Genomic DNA, 27,611 nt, shown 5'->3' with positions numbered 1-27,611 from the left:
TCATGCTATAGTTATTCCACTGTGTGTATGATACTCACAGATTAAATATCTTTCGAGTGTTCCTGCTTGCATGGGGAAATCACTAGATGCAATTTAGTACTACGGTGTTGAATGCAGATATTTTTTCCCCACAGAGAACCTTGTTCAATCTTGATGCCATCAGACAAGTCTCTAATGGGGAAGATGCCACAGATAAGCTTGCAGCTCTGATAGCTATAGCCCATGTGAAATATCTCAGCACTGGCCCTAATTCAAATCCCAACACCACCATGAACGCTTATTGGTCCCCCTGTGGACAGAAAAAGCCAGGATTAAATGAGCAATGAGACTGAACTCCCCTTCGCACCTCCAGGAGGTACCTCCAGGATCAGGGTTGAGGAACATTGGCTTGGGGCTGGGTGGGGGCAGATCGAGGGAAACCTGCACTCCTGCTTCTCATGTTGCACCTGGCCTGGGGATCCCGTCTGCCCAGTAATCATTTTTATGAAAGCAGGGCTTTCTGCTACAGAAAGCAATTCAACAGCAATAGCAACGACAGCAAGGGCAGTGATGGAGAGAGAACACAACCTCAGGGTTAAGTGAATTAGTGGAAGCATGTGAAAGATTAAACAATAGCCAAACTCTCCGGTGAACAAATGGAGCTTTGTCCGGTAACGTACCCATGAAAAGACACGTAGCTCTTAAGCCACAAGGTTTTTTGTTGCCTTTGTATTTTTCCTTAACAAATCAAAGCACCAGAGGGTTCAAATAGAGACTGTAGATGAACAAGTGAAACCTTTGAATGTCAGCCTTGCTGCTTTGTGAACATGTTGTGTCCTCTTTCTGCATTCCAGGGCTCTGGCAGACATCCTAAGGCAGCAGGGGCCAATCCCAATAGCACACTGTGAAAGAGAGACTATCTCGGCCATAGATACCCCTCCCAAAGAAAACACGCCTGTCCGAACATCCTCCAAAAACCACTACACCCCTGTGCGCACCTCTAAAAGCAATCCAGGTAAGTGTCACCATTCCACTTGGTTCTTACCCAGTCCATTGCTCCAATGTCATGTTGAATATGAGCAGAAGAGAAGCGGTAAAGTACATTACACTGCTCCACTTATTGGCAACAGCATCGAACGTGCTGGGTAAAAACTGTCTCTAAGAGGCAATCAGATCAGAACTGTATCGCAAGAAGCAGTTGTGATGGTTCTGTAAGTCATCCAGCTGCATTTGCTAAATTAGTTTGTCATGCTATGCAGGTATTTTAGAAATGTCAGAATCAGCAGCAAGTACATGAGAGGTTTGCTGAGAATTTACAATTGTCCCCTGGTCCCCAACTCAACACACAGAGTGTGAAATATTGCCCAGGCTCCATGAATACTGTGGCTGGAAAGGAAGGAATCCACACAAGCTAGGATACCTCATCCAGTCAGAGAAAAGCCACATGTGGAAAGTGTGGCTGTGACCCAGATCTTCATATTAGGAAGGAGCATACAGGCACATGACAGATCCCAGGGAGGAGCATGGCCTAGAGGGTAGAGCACTGGACTGGCACTCAAGAGATCTGGGTTCTGTGCTGGGCCTGCAAGGTGTGCTTGAGCAAGTCACTTCAGCTTCCCCATCAGTAGAGTGCGCTGGGGTCTCAGGATAAAAAGCACTGTGTAAGAGTGAGGGATTGGTTAGTCATTTCGTTACCTGCAGATAATCACAATGAAGATTTTTAAATATCATCATGGCTGCTAAGCACCTGTTGTGAAGTGAGATGTGGAGGATTCTCCATCGCTTAAAGTCTTTAAATTGAGTTTGGATGTCTTCCCACAAGATACGCTCTCATTCAATCAGGAGTTGTTAAGTTTGATGCGGGAGTTACTGGGTGACATTCTCTAGCCTGTTATACAGGAGATCACATCAGATGATCATAATGGTTCCTTCTGGGACCTTCACATGGAAGCCAATAGGAGCCGAGGGTGCTCAGTAATGTGTGAGATTGGGCCCATACTGCTGTTGATTGTATTAAGTGTTGGTTTCAATGATCTAAGGACTTTCTTTTAATCTACCTTGATGCTCCTTCTGCTACATGAAGAAGACCACTAGGAAAGCTGGATGGGAGTTGCATCACTGTCATACAAAAGACCATACAGTCTTCACATGGTATTCACATACAGTACAACCCTAACTGATTGAAACTTGTGGATACAATGTTGCCCCACTGGTGATAATACTGGTAAGGGCTTCTTCAATGAACCCTGGGTGCCCCAGACTTGAATATAGCCCAGAGTCAGCCAGGCCCAGAGTATAACCCCATTGCGTCTGGCTGACATTTGGGAAGCCAGCCACCTGGAGAATAAATTCACTTTACTCTGTATTCCTTCAGCTTTAAATGCACCTGCCCAAAGTCTGTACTTCTGCAGTTGTGTCATTTTTTTAAACAGAAATAGTTGCAAGAATTTCACATGCATCCCACATTGCTGTTTCCATTTTGTTGCCAGTTTCTCACTTTTGTATTTTCCCTATATGTGCTGTTGAATTTTTGTTGTTGTTGCTTATTTTATATATGGGAAGAAGATTTCTGGTAGTAGAGGACTCTTTAAACCAGCAGATCCAGTGCCTGGAAGTTGAAACTTGACAAATTCAAACAAGAAATAAGGTGCAAAGTTTTAAGGATAATTAACCATTGGCACAATTTGCCAAAGCATGTGGTGGATTCGCCATTATATGAATTATTTAAATGAAGATTGGGATGTCTTTCTAAAAGATACACTCTAGTTCAACCAAAATTTGGGGGCTTTATACAGGAATCACTGGGTGAAATTCTATGGCCTATGTTACGCAGGAGGCCAGATCAGATTATCATAATTGTCCCTTCTGGTGGTAGCATCCATGAATCAATTATTAGGTTTCCATGGCTGTGTCGTGGTGACTGTTAGAGAGACGCTGTGCACAGCAATGTCGTGATCCTGAGGAGACTGGATCAGTCGACCATGAGCTCTAGAGTTCCCAAACGTTGCTAAGAACAAAGGGCCCGAGAGGTCCCAGGAGAAAGGACTTTTTTTCTCTCCTCTGTTTAATTGATCAGAGACCAAAGAACCCTGCAGAGCTAGCCAGTGGAATCTTACCTGTGAAATAAACTGAGTAATAACGATTCAAGGTGGAGAATGGGACTGCACACTGAATCATCTATAGGAGGCAGGGTGTGCTTTGGTGGCCAGGGCTCTGGCACTTAAAGGACTTTGTAACTCTTTTGGGGTGATACAACCACAAGAATTAAAGAGGACATGGTGCTCTGGTTTTGTACACAGGGTCTTCAGTTGGCTTGAGCTTTTTTGGGGCTTGGCAGGATGGTCTATTGCTTTCCTTTCAGGCTAGTGAACTAAATGTGTTGTCCCCAGAAGAAGATAATTTGGCAGGGAACTTGTTTGGTAGGAAGTGCCAGGCCAACAAAAAATCAGAAAGAGAAACAAGGAACTCCAGTCTGCATGCAGAAGAGACCAGTTGGACTTAGTGAGCCTGGGTTAGATGCAATACTAAGGCTCTATCACAGATGGAAAGTACCAGAGGGGAAAAAGGGAAGATTTGCAAGGGAATTAGCTGATTCCAGTGTTTTCAGCTTCTGGAGTCTCCTCAAGAGCTGACAGGTCAGGTGGGTGCTCCAAGGAGTGACTAGGAGGTCAGGAGAGGTACAGTAGGAGGTCAGGATCAGAAGCACAGACACTAGCTTCATGTGTCCCTAAAGATGACAGGCTGGTAGGGTTTCATGGCTCTCTGATTGGTTATTTTGGTTATGTCTCTGCTAGTGCAACATCAGGCTACACACTAAAGTGCAACATCCAGTGCTGGGTCTAATGCGATTCTTGCAGGAGGAGTGGGGCAGAGCGGGAACCAGGGATCAGAAATGGGTGCAAAGGAGGGGAAGAGGGTGACTGTTGATTCAGATTCTGTTCATGTTTTAGCAAATGCCATTGGAAAAGAGCTTGCTGAGAAAAGCTCCTGCTACACAGATGGGGCTGAAAGAGGCCTTGGCAATGGTGGGATGGGATATGGAGAATGCCCACAAACCTCTCAAGGAAGTGGTGGAACTGACCATAAAGAAATGCAATTCAGATAAAGCTTGCTGAGGACATGAACAGGTGCAATGGCTGATGGGAACTATTGCCATCTCTATGTGGGGCAAGCCACCGAGAGCAAACAGAAGCCACAGGGTACCCACCATCCCAATGGGAGAGGTGAGGGCCTTGGATCTAAGGAGGTGGCACTAGGTTTCCAATGGTTTCTCCCACCTTTGGTTTCTTTTTTCTTTGGGTCTTTGAGGCACACTGGGCCCAAGCCTGATGTAATTCTTGGGAGAAAAGGTGGCCTGGGGAGAAAAACCCTATGTCCGTTTTGTAAGGAAGGAAACCTTCATTCTCAACTAAACCTCCCTGTGCAACATTGCTTCTGTCACACTCTCCAGGAACGGTGAATGCAGGCTATCTTGCTAGAGCCAGGATTTATTTTCCCCTCTGAATTCTCGACAGGCCTGGGGCCATGAGTGTGTAAAGGACATCTCCATGGCCTAGCAATTGGGGAGCAGCAAAAGAGCTGATAATGTTGCTACTTCTCTTTTCCTCCTCCTCCTGTCAAGTTCGTTGCAGATTGGATTGGCAGGGAAGTGGCTTATGCCCTTTCCCTGCAGCTGTGGTTTCTGTTTCGCATGCTGTAACCCACCACTGCCATTTTTGGTGATGTTAGGAGCCGTGCTGCCAAGAGGTGAAAGCTGGGCCTGAGACTGGTTGGGCAGGCGCACACCTCTCCAGCTGTGCACCATCTGATCAGTATGAGCTACAGCACCCACTGCAGCCAGAAGTGTTTCTCCTTCCCTCCCACCCAGACGTCTTCTTCTTTCACTGTGTGCTGTTGTAAACAACAGGTAACACCCACGTCTTCACTACCCACCGTATCGGCAAGTAGCAATCGATTTATCTGGGATCGATATATCGCATCTCGTTAGGACGCGATATATTGATCCCCGAACGCGCTCACTGTCGACTCCGGAACTCCACCAGAGCGAGCGGCGGTAGCGCAGTCGACGGGGGAGCCGCAGCCGTCGATCCAGCGCCGTGTGGACCCAGGTAATTCGATCCAAGATACTTCGACTTCAGCTACGCTATTTGCGTAGCTGAAGTTGCGTATCTTGGATCGATTTCCCCCCCCCCCCCCCCCAGTGTAGACCAGCCCAATAGAGCATCTATCTAATCCAGCTAGCTACTGGCATTCCTAATGCATCCATCACTGTGGCACCTGGAGACATGTCAAACAGACAATCCTGTGTAATTGTCAACTTCTTTCTCCTCAGCCATGGTCTTTGCTTGTTGCCAGTATTCTGACACCTGTTTAATAGTCAGTTGTATACATTTGGGCCTTCGTAGCTGAGAATCATGGACGGGAATAAGGAAGAATGAGTGAACAGTGGGAAATCTGCTGGGCCACCGGGTGTTTGAAGAACATAGTATATGAATAGCAACATGATGAGAGCATCTCCGAGCTCCATAGGAGAGGCCCTACACTGTTTGGTGCTAGACATCAGTGACACGTTAGAAGCAACATCAGAGAAGTGGGTAGGGGAAGAGACTATGAAAGCTCCTGTGACAATGGTGCTGATGCTCAGGAGAACTAATGGAGAAAATGAGGCCCAGATTCTCAAATCAGCTTCACCAGCGGAGACACCGCAGAGGGCAGAATGGAGAGAATTGGTTGGCGTGGCAGATTACCTTCCCAAAGAGTGGGTGACCAAACCACAGGCTAGGCTAGAACTGCCAAGATGCTGCCAGCCAGGAGCTTTCTGAACAGAGCTTCTCCTTCGGAGAGGACCAGCACAGGTCTCCCACTGGTGGGGGAGGGTTTCACAGCAGTGGTGTGGACAGACTCTCCATTCCTAAACCAAACCCACACAACCACCCCCAAAATAAAAGTCCAAAAGGTGCCTTGGGCCAGAGCTGCAGCTGGTGCAAATCAGCGGAGCGCCAGCGAGGTCAGTGGGCCTGATCCGCAGCTGGTGTAAATCAGCGTAGCTCCAGTGATGTTAGTGACCTGTGCCAATTTGCACACAGTCTTTTCTCTGTGGGCCATATTCTTCATACACCAGCATTTCCCACTGACTGCAGTGCTGTAAGGGAGTGGAGACTCAGACCCCCTGGAGTTACATTTGTGTAATATTCACATAAGAGGACAATCCGTAAGTGCTAAGGGGTCCTCTCTGCCTGCTTTACACCACTGCAGCCCTGGGAGTTCCCCCTATGTAAGGAGAATGCCCAGGGAGGTTCCACGCTGACTGCTAGCACATGGGGACGTGGCTGCTGGGTATAACTGTTGCAGGGGACCAAACAGGCCTCTGACTGGCCTCACAATCAGGCAGCCACCTTTGTCTCCCAGCGCCCAGGCCTGTGCTGGATGGAGCTTGGCGGGAGAAGAGAATGTGGCCCAGGGAGTCAGAGCTTTACATCCTGTGGGCTCCAGAATCCTGAAGATACCAATTGTTCTCACAAAACAAACCCAGTGAACTCAGTTTGAACCCAGCACCGGCACACAGGTGGGGAGCTCGACCTCTGGAACAGGAGGTGCTGGTTCATCTAGCCAGAGACCATTTCATAGTGTTAAAAATCTCCTGTGCCAGCCTCCACATTAGGCCTTTTGGCACCTGCATATCTGAAGAGCAACCTATTGATGGGATTACCACTTTGAATGCAGCAAACAACACAGGTCAAAGCTCTGATTAGCCTGGTATATCTGGGAAAGGCTTTTAATAATCCATCTGAGTCAGGCTATTCCAGAAACGCACACATTCAAAGTGCTGTTTTCAGCAGCTCCTTCCACTTAAGGGCATATTCTGAGCTTGCTCTGCATGCGAAGGAGTGCCGGAGACGCTCTCCGTCCTTCCAGAAATTGTAACTAACGTGTCTAGCCAAACCCAGGCAGAGCAGCACAGGACACTTGCCATTGCAATCATTGCACAGATGAGGCAATAATTGCTATTGAATCCTAGCTGTGTGTGGGATGGCAGTCCAGAGTGCACACTGGCTGTATAGGAAGGGATAATGGTGGGCAGGGCAGAGAACCCCTCAAAGTCTGAATGCTTCTTTGGAGGTTCTCTGATCTCATCCAAACTTTGGAGATAGTCTTCTTCCCTCTTCCCCTTCTCCCGCTCTCCTCTGCTCTGTCTCCCAAGTCTCCAGCTGGGTCCCTGCCTCTGATTTCCTTCCCTAGCCTGTACAATCAACTCTCTGGCTTCTCCCCACAACCTGGAGCTGATAATGCACCCTGTGACTTTGTTCTAATGAAGTATCAGAGGGGTAGCCGTGTTAGTCCGAATCTGTAAAAAGCAACAGAGGGTCCTGTGGCACCTTTGAGACTAACAGAAGTACTGGGAGCATAAGCTTTCGTGGGTAAGAACCTCACTTCTTCAGATGCAAGTAATGGAAATCTCCAGAGGCAGGTATATATCAGTGTGGAGATAACGAGGTTAGTTCAATCAGGAAGGGTGAGGTGCTCTGCTAGCAGTTGAGGTGTGAACACCAAGGGAGGAGAAACTGTTTCTGTAGTTGGATAGCCATTCACAGTCTTTGTTTAATCCTGATCTGATGGTGTCAAATTTGCAAATGAACTGGAGCTCAGCAGTTTCTCTTACTTCTAATGAAGTTTCCAAGGATCAATCCAGAAATGTGCATCAGAGACGTGGGGCCGATTCTCTGCTGCTTTGCAGTTTGTGTCATCATTCAGAGTGAGTTCAAGGTGGGTAGAAAACGATACGCAGTCCAAGTGCTAGCACTTTACAGCCACTTTGCTTAATGTAAGTGATGACTCAAGAATCAGGCCCGTGGTATGGAAAACCCCCAGGGAGCTCCAGTAACACAACATTTCATTTCACTTCACTTTATTAGTGTCTCAATTTTCATTCATTTGAAATGGAAAGAAATAAGCCCAGTCTGCCTTGACACCTGGGGGATCTGAACAAGGCTGATTCTGTTCAAAGCCACTCCACGCTGCTTTACATTCCTCCAATCACAGCTCTCTTGCTCCAAGCCCCAAGTGTCTCTTGCAGCCTGCCCCCCAGCCCTCCTCAGGAAAGCCCCAAATTCCCACTGAAGAGTTTCCACAGCTTTGGCAGATTCTCTGGGGCAAGATCTGGTTTGCATTTCAGCCTCTTTGTATTTCCTGAGCAGCAAAGAGCAGAAAGCAGCCAGATCTGCCCAGCTGAGAGTTGCCCTGGGTGGGAATCATTGGCCTATATATCGAAAGTTCTTATTCTCTCTGAAGTTCCAAGCTCGTGCCCTAACCACTAGGCCATCCATGTTTTCCATTCAGATTGCCTGATGGGGCGACGTTAAGTACCAACTATGGAGTTTGGTTCTGTGCTATAGATACTGGACCCAGACCACAAACTCATTGCACACAGACCACCAAACACCCAGATGACAATGCCTCCTCCTCCTTTATCAACATAAACCTGCCTGCTATTTCATCAGCAGCACAGGAAGGCAAGGTCTCTTCCCCAAGGAGAGTGCCATCCAAACTGAAAATACACAGCTAGGGATGGACCAGAAAGGTGCATGAATGAACAATGAGGTTATCTTGCATCATGGGAATTCTATTATTTCAGTTAGACTTTTAAAAAAGATTTAAATTACTTCATTTCTCTTTACTTTTCCCTTTCCTAGCCTCAGGCTTCTGCTCTTGGGGCTAGCCTGCTCTGCATTTAAAAGCTTTACAAGCATAGCTGTGTCAGTTAGGAGTGTGGAAATATTACAGGACCCTTAACCAGCATAGCTGTGCCAGCAAAATCTGTAGTGTAGGTGCAGTTATACATGGAAAAAAAGTCCTTTTCCTGGTATAGGTTATTTCATTCAGGGAACTGGTATAAGCTGTACCAGTAAACACTCACGTTTATACCACTCATGTCTTTTACAGTACTCATGTCTACACTAGTGTGGTTTGCCAGTATAGCTCAGGGTGTACAAATAAACCCTTTCTAGTGTAGACAAGGCCTGAGACTCGGGCCTCTGCCACTGTCATCAAAATCTCAGAGCTTTTGGTGTTATCACAGGAGTATTTGCTGAAAAGGCCCTGGCTTTGGGTGCTAAAACCATGAAAATGACATGGAAGTACAGCTGATCAACAGTTTTCATTCAAAACTTTCTTTTATTTTTTTGACAGAAACAAACTTTTTGTTTTCTGACTGCACACTTCCATGATAACCTTCTGTTTTATTTCAAAAAATTCCTGTTTTTCGTTGGAACGGAGCATTTCAAAATTTTAAATTTTGGGGGGTTTACCGCTTTTCTCTCCTTTCCCCCCCCCCTTTATTCCTTGTTACCAGTGAATGCAACATAATCAGTGATGTTGAGAGGTTTGGTTGGGTTTTGGGGTTTGGTTGTTTTTCACTTTCCTGTTTTTCCTTTTCCCACTTTGGAACTTTTCAAACTTCTTCAACTTGGAAAGATGACAGAACAGCAAAAGGAAAGATGGAACTCTAACTGCTGCCATGTCATTTTTCCAGAGTTGGAGAAGCCTGGAAAGTCACAGAGCAGCAGAGTTTGGGTTGCATTTTCCCTTTGCTACTTTGTAATAGAAAAAACAGAGGGATGGGGAATAAAATCCTGGCTATTACTCATTTTGTTGCATGCAGTGGCAAAAGGTGCGGGAGGAAAACAAAAAGAGGGAAAAAGCCTAAAATTCACAATTTTAAAAACTTAACATTTTTTGAAGGAAAAAAAAAAAAAAAACACAAATCTGTGTTTTGACTTCAAGCCACTAAGATGACCCACCAGGTGGCAAAAGCTCCCTGCTAAGGATGTATTCTCCAGTGACATTATGTAATAAAGCATGACAAATAACCACAGATTCTCAAAGTTACCTGTCAGGCAACGAGAGTGCTCTGGCACAGCCCGGTGCCTGGGTTGCAAGGTGGAACCTCACTCAAGGGTGAGGCAAGCATTTCATCAATCAAAATGGATAATATGTGAAATAATCCAAAACTGTTTGACTGCTCCAGAAAAGTGACACTTCTGTAGTAATAAGTGTGGCTCTGAATACATTAATGAGCCATGGACCCAATGTAAAGGATGAAGCTAAGGGATGAATGATCATGCCACTGGTGAAGAGACTGTGAAGGAATTTAACATTCCCTCCACAGAGGGCAGTCCTCAAGCCACAAGGCCAGGCTCTGCAGCTCTTATCAGGAGCAAGGATAGCTAGAAATGGTGGGTTACTATGGCAACAATATCTGTTTGAAAAAGAGAGACTAATAAAAGTAGTGAGAGGGCGAGTGGCTGAAGAATATAGATTTACTTTGAAACAGAGTATCACAGTGAGACGTGACTTGTTCCAGACAACAGAACAAACCATGAGGAGAACATGGGAAATGAATTGAACCAGGTGTTCCTGGTAGCAGGAGCCCGTATAGGAGAGAGCTGGTTGTGATGGAAAGGTGCACCTGACAACCTGGTGGGTGCTCGGTGTTATGTGAGTGTCCCGGGAGCACCACAATGGAGGGGTGTGTGTCCCACACATGGAGTGCCCCCACAGACATGGGTCGCATTGCTTCTTGCCCACTGCACAAGGGCATCTGGCCTTACAGTCACAGGAGGCACGTATGTGTGTGCCCTCCTGTCTGAACCAGGCCAGGAGTAAGAGCAAACGGGCACGTTGGAGGCGTGAGCAGAAGGAAGAAAACTGATCAAACTCCCAGTGAATGTGTGGGGTGAGGAGGGGGCACAGAGCTCCATCTGTCTGCACAGTCAGAGGGGTCACCCTAAGAGTCTGGGTACTTATCCCAACAACTCAGATCTCTGCGTCTCCAGAGCTGGGCGTCTCTGAGGCTTCCTCTGTTTGCCACTGCCATGGGGAGTGTTTTCTCCTCATGTTTCACCACATCTGCTACTTGTTGGAACCAGGAAACACTGTTGGGATGGGGAGTGGAGCAGTTACCTGCATGGGATTTGAACCCGAAAAGATTTGAGCAAAGGTTCAGGTCAGACTGTCTATCTCTCCTGCACGAAGCAGCAGGGCTCTGCCCCATCTCATAGCCCATCCCCCCAGATCGAGGGGCAGAAGGCACAAGTACGACACTGTAGTGTGGGGGTCTGGCCCAGCTCTAACCTAGAGGATCTCTTAGTGACACCATGGGATGAAGCATGGTAGGAACAAAGGCTGGAGTTCAGTACCCCTGGGTGTGAGAGGGAAAGACAGGGCAGTGAAGGAAGGAATTCCCTCCCCCAGGAAATGCTGGGGTCCTCGGTTAAAATTAGCAGCAGGTCCCCCCAGCACTCAATGCCTTGGAAGGTGCAGTCAGCCTGAGACAGCCTGTTATCCCGACATTCAAGGAACTAGTGGGCAGTAGATCACCCCAAGTTGCAATGAGGGGAGGGGTAGTAGGTTACCTGCAGCTCAAAGACTTTGGGGGCAGGAGGATCACCCTTGGACTCAGATGCTGGTGGACAGGGAGGTCACCCTAAGCTTGGGAAACTGATGGGAAAGGGAGGTCACCCCGGGACTGGGGGGGCTGGCAGGAAGGGGGAGGTCACCCTGGGACTGGGGGGGCTAATGGGCAGGGGGAGGTGGGCAGGCTTGTGGGTGGGGTGGGTCCATTCTTCCCAATTCTCCCCAGCCACACGGCCAACATGTGTCATGCCTTGGGGCCCCACCGCCCTCTCTGATAATCATGTCAAAAGGAAGCCACCCCTTCTCCATGGGAGAGGCAGAGCAACTAGTTCTTCCTGCTGTTACTGAGGCCTGATCTACGCTGTGGAGTTAGGTTGACCTAACTCTGTAAGCATCTACACCAGGGATCTCAAACTCAAATCACCACGAGGGCCACATGAGGACTAGTACATTGGCCCGAGGGCCGCATCACTGAAACCTTTTCATACAACGATACAAAAGTATAGTAAAAAATGAAGAGTAATATAGTATGCTATTAAAAGCCCATGTGTTAACTTTTTAAAACTGTAATGCGAAGAGGGGTTTTAATAAAATATAAACACCTGTAACTATTCCTTATGTGGTCAGTAACACTGATGATGATCTACACTAACAGTCTATCAACATACCTGTAATGGCAGGAACTTTTAAAAGTTACTATTCATACAAGATACATTGTCACTTTTAACAAACATTCTCCCCAACTACTCACAGCAAAGAATTATACATGCTGAACTTCATACCTCCTACTGCTCTTCTAGTCCATGAGGCCCTGCCCATGCCCTGCCTCTTCCCACCCCTTCCCCGCCCTTATTCCACCCCCTTCCCCATATCCCCACCCCGGCCCCGCCTCTTCTCTGCCTCCTCCCCTGAGCATGCTGCATGCCCTCTCCTCCCCCCTCCCTCCTGAAAAGTCCTAAGCTGTTTGGCAGCAGGAACTGCTGGGATGGAGGCGGAGGAGCAGGGACGTGGCGCCCTCGGGGGGTGGGGGAGAAGGAGGGACGGGGGGTGAGGGGAGCTTGGCTGTCAATGGAGCTGGCGCATATGGTGGGCCGCAGGAAATAACTCTGTGGGCCACATGCAGCCCGCGTGTTTGAGACCCCTGATCTACACTAACATGTCGCTCCCGCCAACGTAAGTTGCCCAGTACACTGACCTAATAACTCCACCTCTATGAGAGGTGTAGTGCTTAGGTCGATGTAGTTAGGTCGACGCAGTGTCCATGTAGACACTCTGAGCTGTCAGCCCCGGCAGTAGGGCTGCAGTCTGTCAGTGCCTGGTGAGGATGTTCATCACCGACAGAAGCAGCGTAGTGTGGACATGAAAAATCGATTCAATTACTGCATGGGCTCTATGTTGATGTAACTTACGTTGACTTAATTTTACTGTGTAGACTGGCACAGAGTGCTTGGTGTTCTGGGCCTGTGATTCTCCACACCAGAGCAGCACACACCATTTCTACAACATCATTTGTGCCAGAGCTTTTCCCTCTTTCTCTGTGTGCGCATTGTCTGCACAAAGACAGCCAGTGTTGCCAACTCTCCGATTTTGTTGCAACTCACACAATATTTGGGGGGTTTCGTCAAGCTCCTGGAATCAGGTGATCGTGAGAGAATCTCAGCTTTCATATAATAAAAAAGAGGAAGTTTCTAGCCCTCAAGCTTGTGAAAAAAGGCTTAAAAACTTGACCTGAGTGCACCCTAACGGGTCAAGCACCAGAAAGCAAATGGAAACGCTGTCTAGTATTTAGAAAACCTCATGATTTTGAAGCCAGTCTCATGGTTTTGGGGATCCCGGCTCCTGACGTGACTGCGATGCTGCAGTCATTTCCTCACAGCGATTAGCTTTCCAGAATTCCCCCTCGTGTCGTGGCAAAGGCCTGCTCTTGGCCGGAGCTGTTCAGCAGTTGGTTGTGAGCAGTTGGATGCGAGCTGGTTCGGTCAGTCCCATGACGTGTTCCCGTCCCTTCCCTGGAAATGCGCAGTTCCCACATGCGGGAGTCATGCTCCCCAGCCAGCAGTTCCCTCCCCATGAATGACGCCAGGCCCTAGCTTCACCCAGCTGGGCCCAAGAACATCCCTGCTAGACAACGCCTTGCCTGTGTGTCTGCAGGAGGGTCGCACAGCCAGGTGCCAGCATGGGCTGGCCAATTCAATAACCATTCAACTGGGTGGCCTTGGGCCTGTCTGTTACTACAGGTTTCAGAGTAGCAGCCATGTTAGTCTGTGTTACTACAGTGCAGGGCGGGTCTGTGTTAAGCCCTGGGGGTGGGGGCAGGACAGGGTGGGTCCATGTAAAGCCCTGGGGGTGGGGGCAGGACAGGGTGGGTCTTTCAATTCAATTGAATCAACATTTTCTAACAGAAAATGCTTCTCTTAGACACTTCTAACCAGCTCTAGTAAATCGTGCAGCAAGGAGGTAAGGGAAAGTGGGGATAAGACAAAATGGAGAGATAAATGTCCACCACTGGGAAGAGATAAATGTCCACCACTGGGGCAAGTGCTCAGCTCCTATTTAGACCCCTGATCTGAGTGGCTGGATTTTCCAAAATGGCCAGCACCCAGCGCCTTCCTCTGGAAACAGTGAATACCCTGCCCCTGAGAACAGTGGAGAGACCTGGAAATCTGGGCCAAACAGGAAACAGGTAGGCTCTGGAGAAAAGGAGATCTGGGAACTAGGAACGAGGGTGCATCATGGGAGATGTGGTCTGACCAGGAAGTCCAGCCTATAGACGAGAATAAGAGCCTGAGACACCCAAATTACAATTCCCATGAGGCACTGGAGCAGCATATCAAAATCAAAATATTTCAGTTTTCAATTTTTCACCAAAAAGTTAACATTTTCCAAGGAAAAGTCCCATTTGCCAACCAACTCCGGTTCTTCCTGTAGCTTTGTTGTGCGGCATTGAACAAGAATGCTTTTCAGTGCTGGGTGAACATTTCCCTATCTACCTTGCAAAGTTTCCACGAGTTTAATCATCGATTGTTAGAACAAGTTGAGGTCTTTAATTGAAAGGCAAACCCCCAGGTTTTCTTCCATTAATCAGAGCAATTTACAGAAAACAACACTTTGAAAGGTTATTAAAGACAGTTTGTAACCTCTGTTGACTATAGTTAAATTGAAAAATAATAGGACAAATTGCGTCTGATACTATGAAAAATTAAATCTTACTAAGAATCCTCTGTTTGGTGATTTGTCCCCCATTCCATGACTGCTAGTCCCATCACACGCCATACTGTCTCAAACACAATGATGGGGAATTGGCAGCAACATCGCATTCTGGCTGTGTGGATGGATGTTTTCAGCCTTGCCACAAAGTCTGTCACTGCTCTGTCAGCCCCCCCATGAACTGTGCTAGCACCATATCTCTTGGTCTTAAAATGCCTCTGCAGATAGCCATCTCTGTCTAAAATACTCCTGTGGGGATGTTGGAAAAGGCCTCCCTCGCTGTCCTCACAGAATGAGGCCTCCACACTCGGCGTGGGAACAATCACACTGACAGATGACAAGCGAAATATAATTTCTCAGCCCTGGGACTTTCTACCAGGCATTCCTTCTGCCCCACAGCCCAGCAAACCAGCCCACCCTGCAACACCACTGCAGCTTTCGCCCCGTAGCAGCCATCTTCCTTTTCTGTCCCCACAGTACCTGCGCCACCTCCCGGCTCCTCGGAGCAAGCTCTCAGGGTTGTGCCATTGCCTCTCAGGATACAGACCTGATTAAATCCCTTCTGCACGGACTGGGTCCAGCTTCATTTCCTTCACACTTTTAAAGTTCATTATGAGCAAAAGGCTGATGTTCATTGAAAAGGCACAGCCTGCCCTGCCTGGAACTGGCTAGCCCCAACTAATTAGCCTGCCTGCCACATCTCAGAAGAGGTGTGGGACTTAATTAGCTACCTGCAGAGGGGCTGATGCCCTATAAAAGAGCAGCAGGCAGCTGCTACCTGCAAGGTCAGTGAGTGGGATTACAGAGCTCTCTAGGCAGGGAGGCCCTGAATTAGCTGGGGAAGGGCTGCAGGACCATACAGGCAGCGGAGAGGCCTGATGCCTTGCAGAGGAAGGAGCTGATGCTAGAATCCAGAGACTTTTGTTTAGGGACTTTTAAGTTTTGTCAGGGCTTTGAGGTAAGAGCCTTGAAACCATTGTGCAAGTGCTCCTTTTGGAATGTTTCAGTAAATGGAGATACACTGCAGTTAAGTAGCGAGTTCAGCTTCTCCTTGACTGGGCTGTTAAAGTGACCTCATTGTTGAGGGGGAAACTGAGGCAGGCCACAGCAGGGCCACAGTTACAAGGGAATGCCTGGGAATTGGGCATGCCCCTTTCACAATCATATGAGCATTACTGCTGGGAGAGAAAACTGGTTACAGGGTGATCAATATACAAGAGTATGAATATGATGGGCTAGCAGGGTGTCCTTGCATCCATTTGCTGTGAGTCTGTTCTCAGGTGAATTTATCCGTCCCATCCCAGGTGAGTTAATCTGTGGGGCTGGGCATCAAGGCACCTTGGAGGCTTTCAGGTTTCTGATTTTGCTGTGTTTTCTACTTCAGAAGCTATAATAAACTACTTCACCTAAGAGCTGCCTACTATCAAAGCCACACAGTGTGGGCAAATAGAACATGTTCTATCCATTCTTATGGATGCAGTCCCAGAAGAAGCATTTCCTTTCCTGGATTGGCACATAAGGAAGTGGTGACGGTTGTAGAGGGCTTCTTAGACGTAGGGTTGATTGGCTCTGATGAGCCTCAAGTGGAACAGGGGCTCTGAGAGTTCTGTCTTGTCCTCCTGTACTTTTTTTATCACTAGACTCTTGTGGCATTATTGAGAGTAGTCCTAGGAGACAACAAATTGATGATACTGTGGGACTCCGCTCACCTAACGTAGTTATATCAGTGCTTATCTATCACAGAGCTCTGATAGATAAGAGAGGCTTGTGAATAATGGTTGCTATTCTCCTGATTTAGACAGGGGAATAGCGCGTGGTGGAAGGTAAATTGTCAGGAGCTGCTGTTAGCCCCTGGCTGACAGGTTTGAGAATTACTATACAGGCTATGAATGGTCACAAACATGGACTACATCACAGCAATGTGGGACGTGACTTCTAGTGTGTCAGAGACCCTGCCCTCAAAAGCTCACATCAAGGGGCTGTTCCAGTGCATCAGCTGGCTTAGCCTTTGTCCTTTCGGGGCCTAGTAGCCTTTCAGCTTTGGTGTGGAACAACATTGCCAAGGGAGGGTTGTAGGATGTTGACAATCAGGAAATTGTAATGGCTCACTCACCCATCCATTGCATAATGTTCTACTTAGCTCCTTTCTCCTGGTGCGGGTGGCCACGGGGCATCTCTAAGGCAGCAGGATTCCTCTGAGGGCAATTGACATAGAGACAGATGCTTGGAGAGAGTCTGCGATTGCTCCTCCTTGTGAATGAAGAAAGCAGTTTAGTTCTCGGCTCCGGCATAGTGCTTGGATCCCACAGTGGGGGAAGAGAGAGCGAGGGACTGCCAGTTTTAATATTACAAATACACATCACATTGCGAGGGTGGATTTCAGACTCTGTGAATGCTGTGCAGCTCGCTGTTCCCCTGTCTGAGCACTGGAGGGCATGGCATCTGCTGCAGTTTCTTATCTCCCACTCCTCCCTTCAGCGCTGAATGATTTCTGTTGTATGGGCTCGTCCCTGCTTCCCTTGTGAATAGAGCTGTTCAGGGAGATCGTGCTGTCTCCACTCAAACCTGGGAGAGTCTTTTCCCTGGAAGGGCAGGGCTGGCTAGCCCAGTGCATTGCTGCTGGGCTTGAGGCATGTCCTAGACTGCCCATCCTGCTTTGAAAGAGACGCTCTTCCCCAAACACACTCCTTGTATGTGTGTGCCGGGGTCACTTGAGCTGTGAGACTGAGGAGAAAATGATCCCCTGCAGTATCACACCTCCCCCCACAGAGTCACACCTCCTGTTCCCTGGCAGTGTTATTTCCACTAAATGCTCCTGCTCACAGCTTTGCCTCTTCTCCAGCCATCACCTTTATTTACACCAATGGCAGGCCTTAATGGTCAGAAGGCCCAGAGCAGCCTCTGCCTGTGTATTTGTGGACACGGCTTGTCCTGTTAGAGGGCTCTGCATATAGCATCTACAGCGATGAGCTCTCTTCTGACACCTGGGCAGTTGAATTCTGTTCTCCGTTACCTCTGGGGAAGCCAGTGGGGTTGCATGGGGTGTAATTGAGAACAGAACAGACTCCCTAATTCTAACATCTCAGGGGCTCTTGTGGGCAATTCAGTGGGTACCAAATGCTGACCATTTACCCGGGGTACAAAAGGCAAACTTGGTAGGAGGCTTCGCGTAAGCCTTGGAATGGGTCTTCCCTCCTGACACACTGCTGGGCCCTCTGCAGTTTGCCCTGGTATGTACGAGTGCTGAGAGGGACCCTCCTGGGGCTGGATTGCCTCACAGAGAAAAATGTTACTCAGGGTTAGTTGGTTCCAGACATAGCACACAGGGCTTGAGAGGAAGGGTCTGATGATGTCCTAAGGGCTGAGTGCCATGGGGCAGTGCCAGTGGGCCCTTCCCTGGCTCTGTGAAGCCTGCACAAGTCTCTGTGTACCATGCCAGTGGACCATAAATTTTGCACAGGCCCAGAAGTCATTTCGGGAAGGGCAGATGCTGAAGTGGGATTGTTTCCTCATTGACTTTGACTCCAATTCATCGGCTCCCTCTAGGCAAGTGGAATTGGTGGGCAAGGCCCCAGCTCCTGACTGCGCACAGCACTGCAACTGCCCCACGCAGCACCAGGCACGCCATGTTTGCATACAGCCAGCCTCTCTGAGGCTCCTGGCAGCTTCCACCACCAGCAGCAGCCAAGGCCAGTGGGGCGCTACCTGCTTGTGGGGCCTTGCATGTCCCAGGCTCCCCAGTTGCTTTACAAATAGAAATGTAGTTGCTGTACCAGGCAGCTTCCCCACTGCCATGCAGCCCCGTCCAGCATGGCACAGGGCAACCAGAGAGTTGTAAGCTGGGGACACTAGGACAAGCGCTGCTTTTCCAGAGAGTGCCCAGGGAACAGCACTGCTTGCACAGGACAGACAGGGCCTTGGCAGTTTGGTCTCCTCCCAGCGACTCCCCTCCTGTCACAGAGTGGGGCTGCATCCAGCTGCTCTAGGCCCCTCCTCCTCCTGGGCACCTGCCTGATCGCTGGGTAGGCTGTGTTCCCGCACTCCTCTGTGTGCAGTGACTGCACTCTCTTAGGCACTCCACTGGGGCAGGAGGAGGGGGGCCAGGGCCCTCGCTGCAGTGCACCAATCAGACATGGAGCAGGGGTGTGATCTCCCCACCAGGGACTAGCAGTGCGGAGCTCCAGGAGGCCTTGTGCCTGCTGAGAGTGTATTCCTGCTGGAGGTCCCTGCTGGCCCCAGTGCAGGGCTGGAGCTAGAAGGCACAATCAGCTCCTACAAAGGTGCATGGAGCTCAGGGAAGGGAATTCAAAAGGTGCCATCTCAGACACCACTGCCCAGACTGGCTCTGTTGGCTTGGGGAGGGGAGCATGCCCAGGGGAAATGGGCACTATCAGGAGCTTCCTGGGCTCTGCAGAGACATCGCAGGATTCTGCCCCTTATCTCCTGCCCCCCAAGTTTGCCCCTGCTTGCAGGGTCTTTTCTCCCCCAAACCCTCCTTGTCCTGGGGTGGGGGGGTGAGCTAGGAGCTTCTGCCCAGTTAAAGACAAGGTGCTGAAGCCAGTTTCCAGTGCCTGATGCAGCTTGGCTGGAGCAGCCTGACCCAGTCCTAGGATCACCCTCAGCAGTCAGCATGGGTGAGGGCAGGGACAGAAGAGATCAGCTGGAAGCAAGTCCCCTGAGTGTTGGTTGATCCACAGCCAAATGGTGTTGTTGGCCCTGAACTCTGCAATGGGCCCAACCAAACCTGGAGATCCAAGCACCTCAGAAGTTGGACCTGAGCCTGGCCTCTGTGCTCAGGCCCATCTCTAACTGAACTTAGCAGTCTGCACCACAGGCAATGGTGCTTGCACAGCCATCTGGGCTCAGCCCATTGTTCCTGGGCAAACTCACAGCCCCAAATGCCTGACACTTCACTCCTGCAGAAACCTGGGACCTGCATTGTTCTGGCCCAAGGAGAGCACTTTAGCTCTGTGTAGGAAGGGAAACAGGTGGTTTCTCCTTGCAGGCTGGAGGAGGAAGTGGATGTAGACTCAGGAGATATAACTGTGGGTTTGGGGATGCAGCTATCTCAGTCTCACAGCTGTGCTAGCCCAAGAGCAGGGGATTTGGTGCGCTGCTGAGGCTTCCAGAACTGATTCTGGGGCAATTGTACAAAGTGTGTAAGTGACGTGGGTCCAGTCTGGGAAAGGAAGAATGAGCTTCTGGGCTTAATGTGCAGGCCCCTTTACCAGGAGCTTCCTGTGGTGTAAAGGTTATCCTCAGATCCAGGTCCCAGTCCTTGCCTGGGGGTTAGCTGGGCTCGGCTGCTTAGGCTCAGTAAAATGGGTCACTTCTCCTTTGAGCTTCCAGGGACAGCAGGGAACACTGTGCTTTCACTGCTACTCTCAGCCTAGTAGAGATGTTTACAGAGGGGCGCTCTCCGATTCAGCCGTGCACATACCCCTCCTGCCAGTGACATGCAATCAATACTCGCCAGCTACAGGCATTTGGTGTTATCAGTTAATACTGCTTGTGCAGTAACACAGAGAGGACTCAGCCAGGTGAGGCCTCCATAGTGCCGGGTGCTGCACACGCATACAGTAAGAGATGGTCCCTGCCCCAGAGAGCTTGCAGGCTAAAGGACAAGACACAACACAAAGAAGCCAGCTGGAGTGGCAGAGGTGGGGTATCATAGAAGATTAGGGTTAGAAGAGACCTCAGGAGGTCATCTAGTCCAACCCCCTGCTCAAAGCAGGACCAACCCCAACTAAATCATCCCACCCAGGGCTTTGTCAAGCCGGGCCTTAAAAACCTCTAAGGATGGAGATTCCACCACCTCCCTACGTAACCCATTCCAGTGCTTCACCACCCTCCTAGTGAAATAGTTTTTCCTAATATCCAATCTAGACATCCCCCACTGCAACTTGAGATCATTGCTCCTTGTTCGGTCATCTGCCACCACTGAGAACAGCTGAGCTCCATCCTCTTTGGAACCCCCCTTCAGCTAGTTGAAGACTGCTATCAAATCCCCCCTCACTTTTCTCTTCTGCAGACTAAATAAGCCCAGTTCCCTCAGGCTCTCCTCATAAGTCAGGTGCCCCAGCCCCCTAATCATTTTCATTGCCCTCCCGATGGACTCTCTCAAATTTGTCTACATTCTTTCTGTAATGGGGGGACCCAAACTGGACACAGTACTCCAGATGTGGCCTCACGAGTGCCAAATAGAGGGGAATAATCACTTCCCTCAGTCTGCTGGCAATGCTCCTATTAATGCAGCCCAATATGCTGTTAGCCTTCTTGGCAACAAGGGCACACTGCTGACTCATATACAGATTCTCGTCCACTGTACTCCCCAGGTCCTTTTCTGGAGAACTGCTGCTTAGCCAGTCAGTCCCCAGCCTGAAGCAGTGCATGGGAGTCTTTCATCCTAAGTGCAGGACTCTGCACTTGTCCTTGTTGAACCTCATCCGATTTCTTTTGGCCCAATCCTCCAATTGGTCTAGGTCACTCTGGACCCTATCCCTACCCTCCAGCATATCTACCTCTTCCCCCAACTTGCTGAAGGTGCAATCCATCCCATCATCCAGACCATTAATTAAGATGTTGAACAAAACTGGCCCGAGGGCCGACCCCTGGGGCACTCCACTTGATACCAGCGGCCAACTAGACATTGAGACGTTGATCACTATGCGTTAGATCCAACGATCTAGCCACCTTATAGTCCATTAATCCAATCCATACTTCTTTAACTTGCTGGCACGAATACTGTGGGAGACCATATCAAAAGCTTTGCTAAAGTCAAGGTATATCATATCCACCACTTTCCCCATATCCACAGAGCCAGTTATCTCATCATAGAAGGCAATCAGGTTGGTCAGGCATGACTTGCCCTTGGTGAATCTATATTGACTGTTCCTGATTACCTTCCTCTCCTCCAAGTACTTCAAAATGGATTCCTTGAGGACCTGCTCCATGATTTTTCCAGGGATTGAGGTGAGGCTGACCGGTTGGCAGTTCCCTGTATTCTTCTTCCCTTTTTTAAGGGATATGTGCACTATATTTGCCTTTTTCCAATTGTCCAAGACCTCCCCCGATCGCCACAAGTTTTCAAAGATAATGGCCAATGGCTCTGCAATCACATTAGCCAACTCCCTCAGCACCCTCGGATGCATTGCATCCGGCCCCATGGACTTGTGCATGTCCCACTTTTCTAAATAGTCCTTAACCTGTTCTTTCACCATTGAGGGCTGCTCACCTCCTCCCCATACTCTGCTGCCCAGTATAGCAGTCTGGGAGATGACCTTGACTGTGAAGACCAAGGGGAAAAAAAAAAGTATTTCAGCTTTTTCACATCATCTGTCACTAGGTTGCCTCCCCCATTCAGTAAGGGTCCCACACTTTCCCTGACTTTCTTCTTGTTGCTAACATACCTGTAGAAACCCTTCTTGTTATCCTGAACATCTCTTGCTAGCTGCAACTCCAATTGTGCTTTGGCCTTCCTGATTACATCCCTGTATGCTCTAGCAATATTATTATACTCCTCCCTAGTCATCTGTCCAAGTTTCCATTCTTGTAAGCTTCCTTTTTGTGATTAAGCTCACCGAAGATTTCTCTGTTAAGCCAAGCTGGTTGCCTGCCATATTTTCTATTCTTTCTGCATATTGGGATGGTTTGTTCCTGCGCCTTCAATAAGGCTTCTTTAAAATACATCCAGCTCTCCTGGATTCGTTTCCCCCTTATATTAGCCTCCCAGGGGATACTGCCCATCAGTTCCCCGAGGGAGTCAAAGTCTGCTTTTCTGATGTCCAGGGTCCATATTCTGCTGCGCTCCTTTCTTCCTTTTGTCCGGATCCTGAACTCGACCATCCCATGGTCACTGCTGTCCGGGTTGCCACCCACTTCTGCTTGCCCTAAGAATTCTTCCCTGTTTGAAGCAGCAGGTCAAGAGGAGCCCCTAGTTGGTTCTTCCAGCACTTGTACCGGGAAGTTGTCTCCAACATCTCCAAAAACTTCCTGGGTTGTCTGTGCACTGCTATATTGCTCTCCCAGCAGATGTCAGGGTGATTGAAGTCCCCCATGAGAACCAAGGCCTGTGATCTGGAAACTTCTGTTAGTTGTCCAAAGTAAGCCTCATCTACCTCATCCTCTGGGTCTGGTGGTATATAGCAGACGCCCATCATGACATCACTCTTGTTGCTCTCATCTCTAAACTTAACCAAAAGACTCTCAACAGGCTTTTCTCCAGTTTCATACTAGAGATCTGAGCAATCATACTGCTCTCTTACATACAGTGCAACTCCTCCACCTTTTCTCCCCCACCTGTCATTCCTGAACAGTTTATACCTATCCACGACAGTACTCCAGTCATGTGAGTTACCTCACTGAGTCTCTGTTATTCCAATCACATCATAGTTCCTTGACTGTGCCAGGACTTCCAGATCTTCCTGCTTGTTTCCCAGGCTTCTTGCGTTCATATACAGGCACCTAACATAACTAGCTGATTGCCCTACTTTCTCGGTATGAATCAGGAGGCCTCCCCTGTTGCTCCTCCTCCTTGTGCTTCCTACCAGTATCCCGCTTCCCCACTTACCTCCGGGCTTAGGTCTCCATCCCCCGGAGAACCTAGTTTAAAGCCCTCCTCAGTAGGTTAGCAAGCCTGCCTGCGAAGATGCTCTTCCCTCTCTTTGTTAGTGGACCCCATCTCTTCTTAGCCATCCTTCTTCCTGGAACAACATCCCATGGTCGAAGAATCCAAAGCCCTCTTGGTAACAATATACTCAGCTGTGTGGTATTCTTAGTCAATCAGGAGCAGTGACCTGGAGATGTCACCTGGTTTGTTCAGTTCTGCAGAGTGCGATGAGTTTAACAGGCCTAATCCAGTCTGCTCATGTTTTGATGGCATGTAGGAATTCTATGTTAACAGCTGATTTAATGATCCTGGCTACTGGGGAAAGATGTATGGTGGGTCTGACTTTCCTGTGTGCGTTCATTTGGGCTCTTCTGTGGCACAGGTACCCAGATGATCAAAGATACTGAGCTGTCAAAGTTCTCTGAAGGTTTTAAAAAAAAAGTAAAACTCAGAAAACTTGATAAGAACTAGAGTTTGCCTTCCTGAGAGACATAGGGAAGAAAAGAAATAGGTTTCTAAACTAGAGTTTGCATACACATCCTTAGTGCTGTGCTTTCGCACGCATACATGCACTCTCATCCAGGCACACACACACACACACACACACACACACACACACACACACACACCTGTCTACACTCATGCACCCCCATGCACACTCAGATTCTCAGTAGTGGAAACCCAGGCTGTCTGTTCATTTTGGGCCTTGCTTCATTCCAGTTGTACATACACGGCCCCAGTTTTGTTGTAAGTTTCCACACGACACTTGTGAACACTGGTTTAACATAAATGTTAGAGTGGTACTTGATGAAGCTAATGAAATATTTACCTTTGAGCAGCTGTAAGATCATTAATGTTTCACTGTCGGCTGCCAGCCGGCCCTTTCCCAATTTATGCACTTGAAGTGTTTCTGAGACTGATTGCACTGGTCCCTTGTAAATCTGGATCCCCTGCTTCTTTGGGATACCTTTGCATTGGCAAATGGCACCCCCATGCTGTAGGCACCAGAGCCCCATGTGGGGCAGAGATGATGGTGAATGGGAATGTTAAGTTGTGAACTCCAGACTTATTTGTTTGGCACCAAATGGTGATCTGTGTCTGCCCTGAGGGGCAGAACCCTCAGCCTGAACTGCAGAGGAAAAGTGGAATCATGAGGAGCAGATCCCCTCAGAAGCATCTGCATGGCCACTGTGCAGTCATCTACCCCAGCGGGGGGGTGGGGGGAGGAGGTGAGTGGCAGAAGGGGAGATTATTAAGCCACCAATACCAGCACCATATAATCCAATAACAGAGCTGTCAGGAGGGAATGATGGGCCAGCCATCTCGATTTCGAGATGCATGTTTTCACTTTGATTTGCTTGCAACCCTTTCTAATTGTATTCCTTTTACTTGGCCTTACTTGACTTATGTCCTACTGTTAATACTTTTGTTTTATTTTTACTATAACTCAACTCAGTGCTGTGTTTGAAGGGAAGGACATATTTACCCCAGTGAAGTGAATAAGCTGTGATGTGCTTTTGTGTCTTCAGAGGAACAAACCAACCATATTATTTCTCTGAACTGTCCAGGAGAGGACTGGACATTACAGAGCACACAGTTTTAGGAACATTTGGGCCTGGGAGTGTGTTGGGGTCACCCTGCAAGTGGTAACCCAGGCTGGTGGAGGCCAGGGTGTCTGACTGGTGCATTGCTGGTAGGCTGCTGGAGTCCGACATGCTGGACCAGGGCTGCAGTTATACAGGGACATTCAGGGTGTGGCCTGTGTGCTTGTTTCTGACTGTGAAAATTCCAGGCAGGGAACTGCTGTAGCAAAGCCTTTCAGGCACCCAGGGTTACAGGGCAGGCAGTGACTCAAACCCTGACTGGGGTCTGGATTGCACACCAAGACAGTCACCTCCCGGAGAGTGAAGAGATGAGTAAGATCTCAGATGACCAGTGGGCCTAAAAGCAGTATGTGGGGTGCTAAGGACTCAGGAGACGTGGTGAGATGTAAATCACTGTAGAACAGGCTTCCACCTTCTACATCAAATCCCTCCGCAGAGCAGGTGCTGACAGGGCAGCCTATCAATCGGAGTCTGCCACCTGGAACATGGTTACTCCTCAATCATTAAAAACAGAACCCACACCTGGGGACTCTCAGTTCAGCCAAACCCCACTGAGTCCATGGCTGGGAGCCCAGGCAGAAGCTCGCTCATGGGCTTGATTTGTTGGCTGTTGCTCGTCTTACTGGACTGTAAGCTCCCGAAGGCTGACGTGTTCTGCTCCTTGTGTGCTGCTCTGAGAATTCTGCAGTGCTCACTAAATATCTTATAATAATAACGAGATTGAAAGAATGATTGCGAACTGTCTAAAAGGCTCAAGTGCAGATAGGGCAATCAGAGGATCCCAGAGAACTTCAGGTGACAGGCACAGCCAAGAAAGGAGAAGTCAAACTAAAACACAGGCAGGATACAGAGAGCAAATTCCCTGGCTGGAGTTGAAACAGGCTATTTTGGGTTTGGGATGGGTCAGCAGGTAAATTTGTATTCATAGAATCATAGAATATCAGGGTTGGAAGGGACCTCAAGAGGTCATCTAGTCCAACCCCTGGCTCAAAGCAGGACCAATTCCCAACTAAATCATCCCAGCCAGGGCTTTGTCAATAGAATCATAGAATATCAGGGTTGGAAAAGTTTACAGGTATTGCTGTAAACTTGGCACAAGGGCCTTTTGGGGACACGGCACAGGAAAAAGAAGAGGAGTTTGGGGATGACGATAGGAAGAATGTTTGCTGGAAGAGATGCTTCTAATAACCAAGGGAAGGGGCATACATTAGGATGGGGATGAACAGGGAGAGAAGCAGTGACACAGAGAGTGGTTGGCTGGGAATATAAGGCCCAATGACGCCCCGTCCATCTTTAGTTTTAGGTAGTTAGATTAAAAGGAATTGATGAAAATGTTGTGCTGTGTGGTCATCACCTCCTGCACTCACACGGCTCCTATGGTCCTGATTTGCTAGACACAGGATCCAGGGGAGGCTTCTTACTGTCACATTGGCAAGCAGGCTTCACCTGGGAAACCCCCTCAGGCACCAAGACCATCCGATTCATTCAGGGAAGGAGGGAAATATCTACTTCAAATCTATGAGCTTTTGATATTGTGTGTGTGTCAGGACTGTGCTGGCTAGCACCCTAAAGGGCTGTGTGCATTGCGGAGATCCCACGGAGCCCCCAGAGGGATCCTTTAGTCGCATTTAATTGTTGCTTTCTCCGGTCAAATGCTCAGAGAAGCTGCACAAACACTTTTCTCTCCAGTTCTGGCCTGAGAGTGACATTCTTCTCCTTGACCTATTTGCTCATTACCTCTGCAAATATGACTGTGATTAAGGAATTTTCCTGAGTAATTACTATGACATTAGCAATTCAGCCAGAAAACATCCTTAAAAGCAACTTGGCAAGGAATCTGCCCCAGAACCCAGCTTGTTGTTCAGCTGTGGGCTGTGAGGGTGGGTGCATGGTCCCCTCCACTTTCAGGCAGATAAGGAGTGACTCCCAGCCTTGGCAAGTGCACACGGCTTCTTCAGGGCCAGCCAGGGAGAGGGACCCCTGGGGTTCAGCTGGCAGAACTCTGCTGCCACTGGCTCATGTTACTGCTACAATGGTGCCCGTGAGTGAGTCTGGCGTGAATGCCCGACAAATGGGTTAAATCCTCTCTTCTTGATGAAAAGCGCCTACTAAGCCCTGGAGTTGTGCAGCAGGAAAGAACAATGACACGTTCCTTACAAGGGGATTCAGGGGAGCTGCTCTCCCTGGGTCAGCCCCTCCCTGCACTGGCATGGCCGTGTCCACTGCATGGAAAAGTGACTCAGGTGAGGTCAGGTGATGGCTTTACTTCACCTGGTCTCTATTGGGGGGCACCTTTCAGCCCCACTGCTGCTTTACAGAAGGTGCCTCAGAGAGAAGCTACAGCAGCAGCCGCTCTTTGGGTGAGCTGGACTCAGCATCTTCATACAATTGGAGATGCAACCACTTTGCTTTGGCACAGGCTACTTCCCCATAGAGGGCTCATCACAGGCAGTGGATTGGGCTACCCGCTCAAATACAAACTTGCCTTGACCCTTGGGTGCATACTCAGGTGGCTGGCCCAAGCCACAGCCTATGCGACCCAGCTGCACTGCTACTTGAGCAGAGGTAGCGCTGGTACATCTACAAAAGCTGGCAGTCACACCTCCGAGCTCAAATGTGGACATGACCTCAGACTACGGGAGTTGTAAAAGGCTGGGAAGTGGCTCTGAAATTGTACACATGTGATATTCTTTCTGGAGTTGGCTAAGCATGTGAGTGTACACCACCACCTGGAACTTGCTGAATCTTACAGTGCAAATTGAAGCATTCCTTGAAGAGGGCAGAGAGAAGGTGGCATGGGC

The 27,611-nt window shown here is 48.9% G+C and overlaps 1 protein-coding gene across 3 annotated transcripts in view; it reads left to right on the top strand.

Annotated features, from left to right (window-relative positions):
• SHISA6 (shisa family member 6) overlaps positions 1-27,611 on the top strand; it is a 390,127-nt gene that overhangs the window by 17,554 nt on the left and 344,962 nt on the right. For all 3 annotated transcript variants that reach the window (XM_042841227.2, XM_042841226.2, XM_042841225.2), the window contains exon 3: positions 834-994. In XM_042841227.2, coding sequence (XP_042697161.1) covers positions 834-994 — 161 coding nt within the window. The remainder of the gene's footprint in view (positions 1-833; positions 995-27,611) is intronic.

The sequence above is a fragment of the Chrysemys picta genome, chromosome 12 (assembly GCF_011386835.1).
Source record: "Chrysemys picta bellii isolate R12L10 chromosome 12, ASM1138683v2, whole genome shotgun sequence".
Lineage (NCBI taxonomy): Eukaryota > Metazoa > Chordata > Testudines > Emydidae > Chrysemys > Chrysemys picta.
Note: the sequence above shows the minus strand (reverse complement) of the source record. Positions and strands in the feature narration are given on the sequence as shown.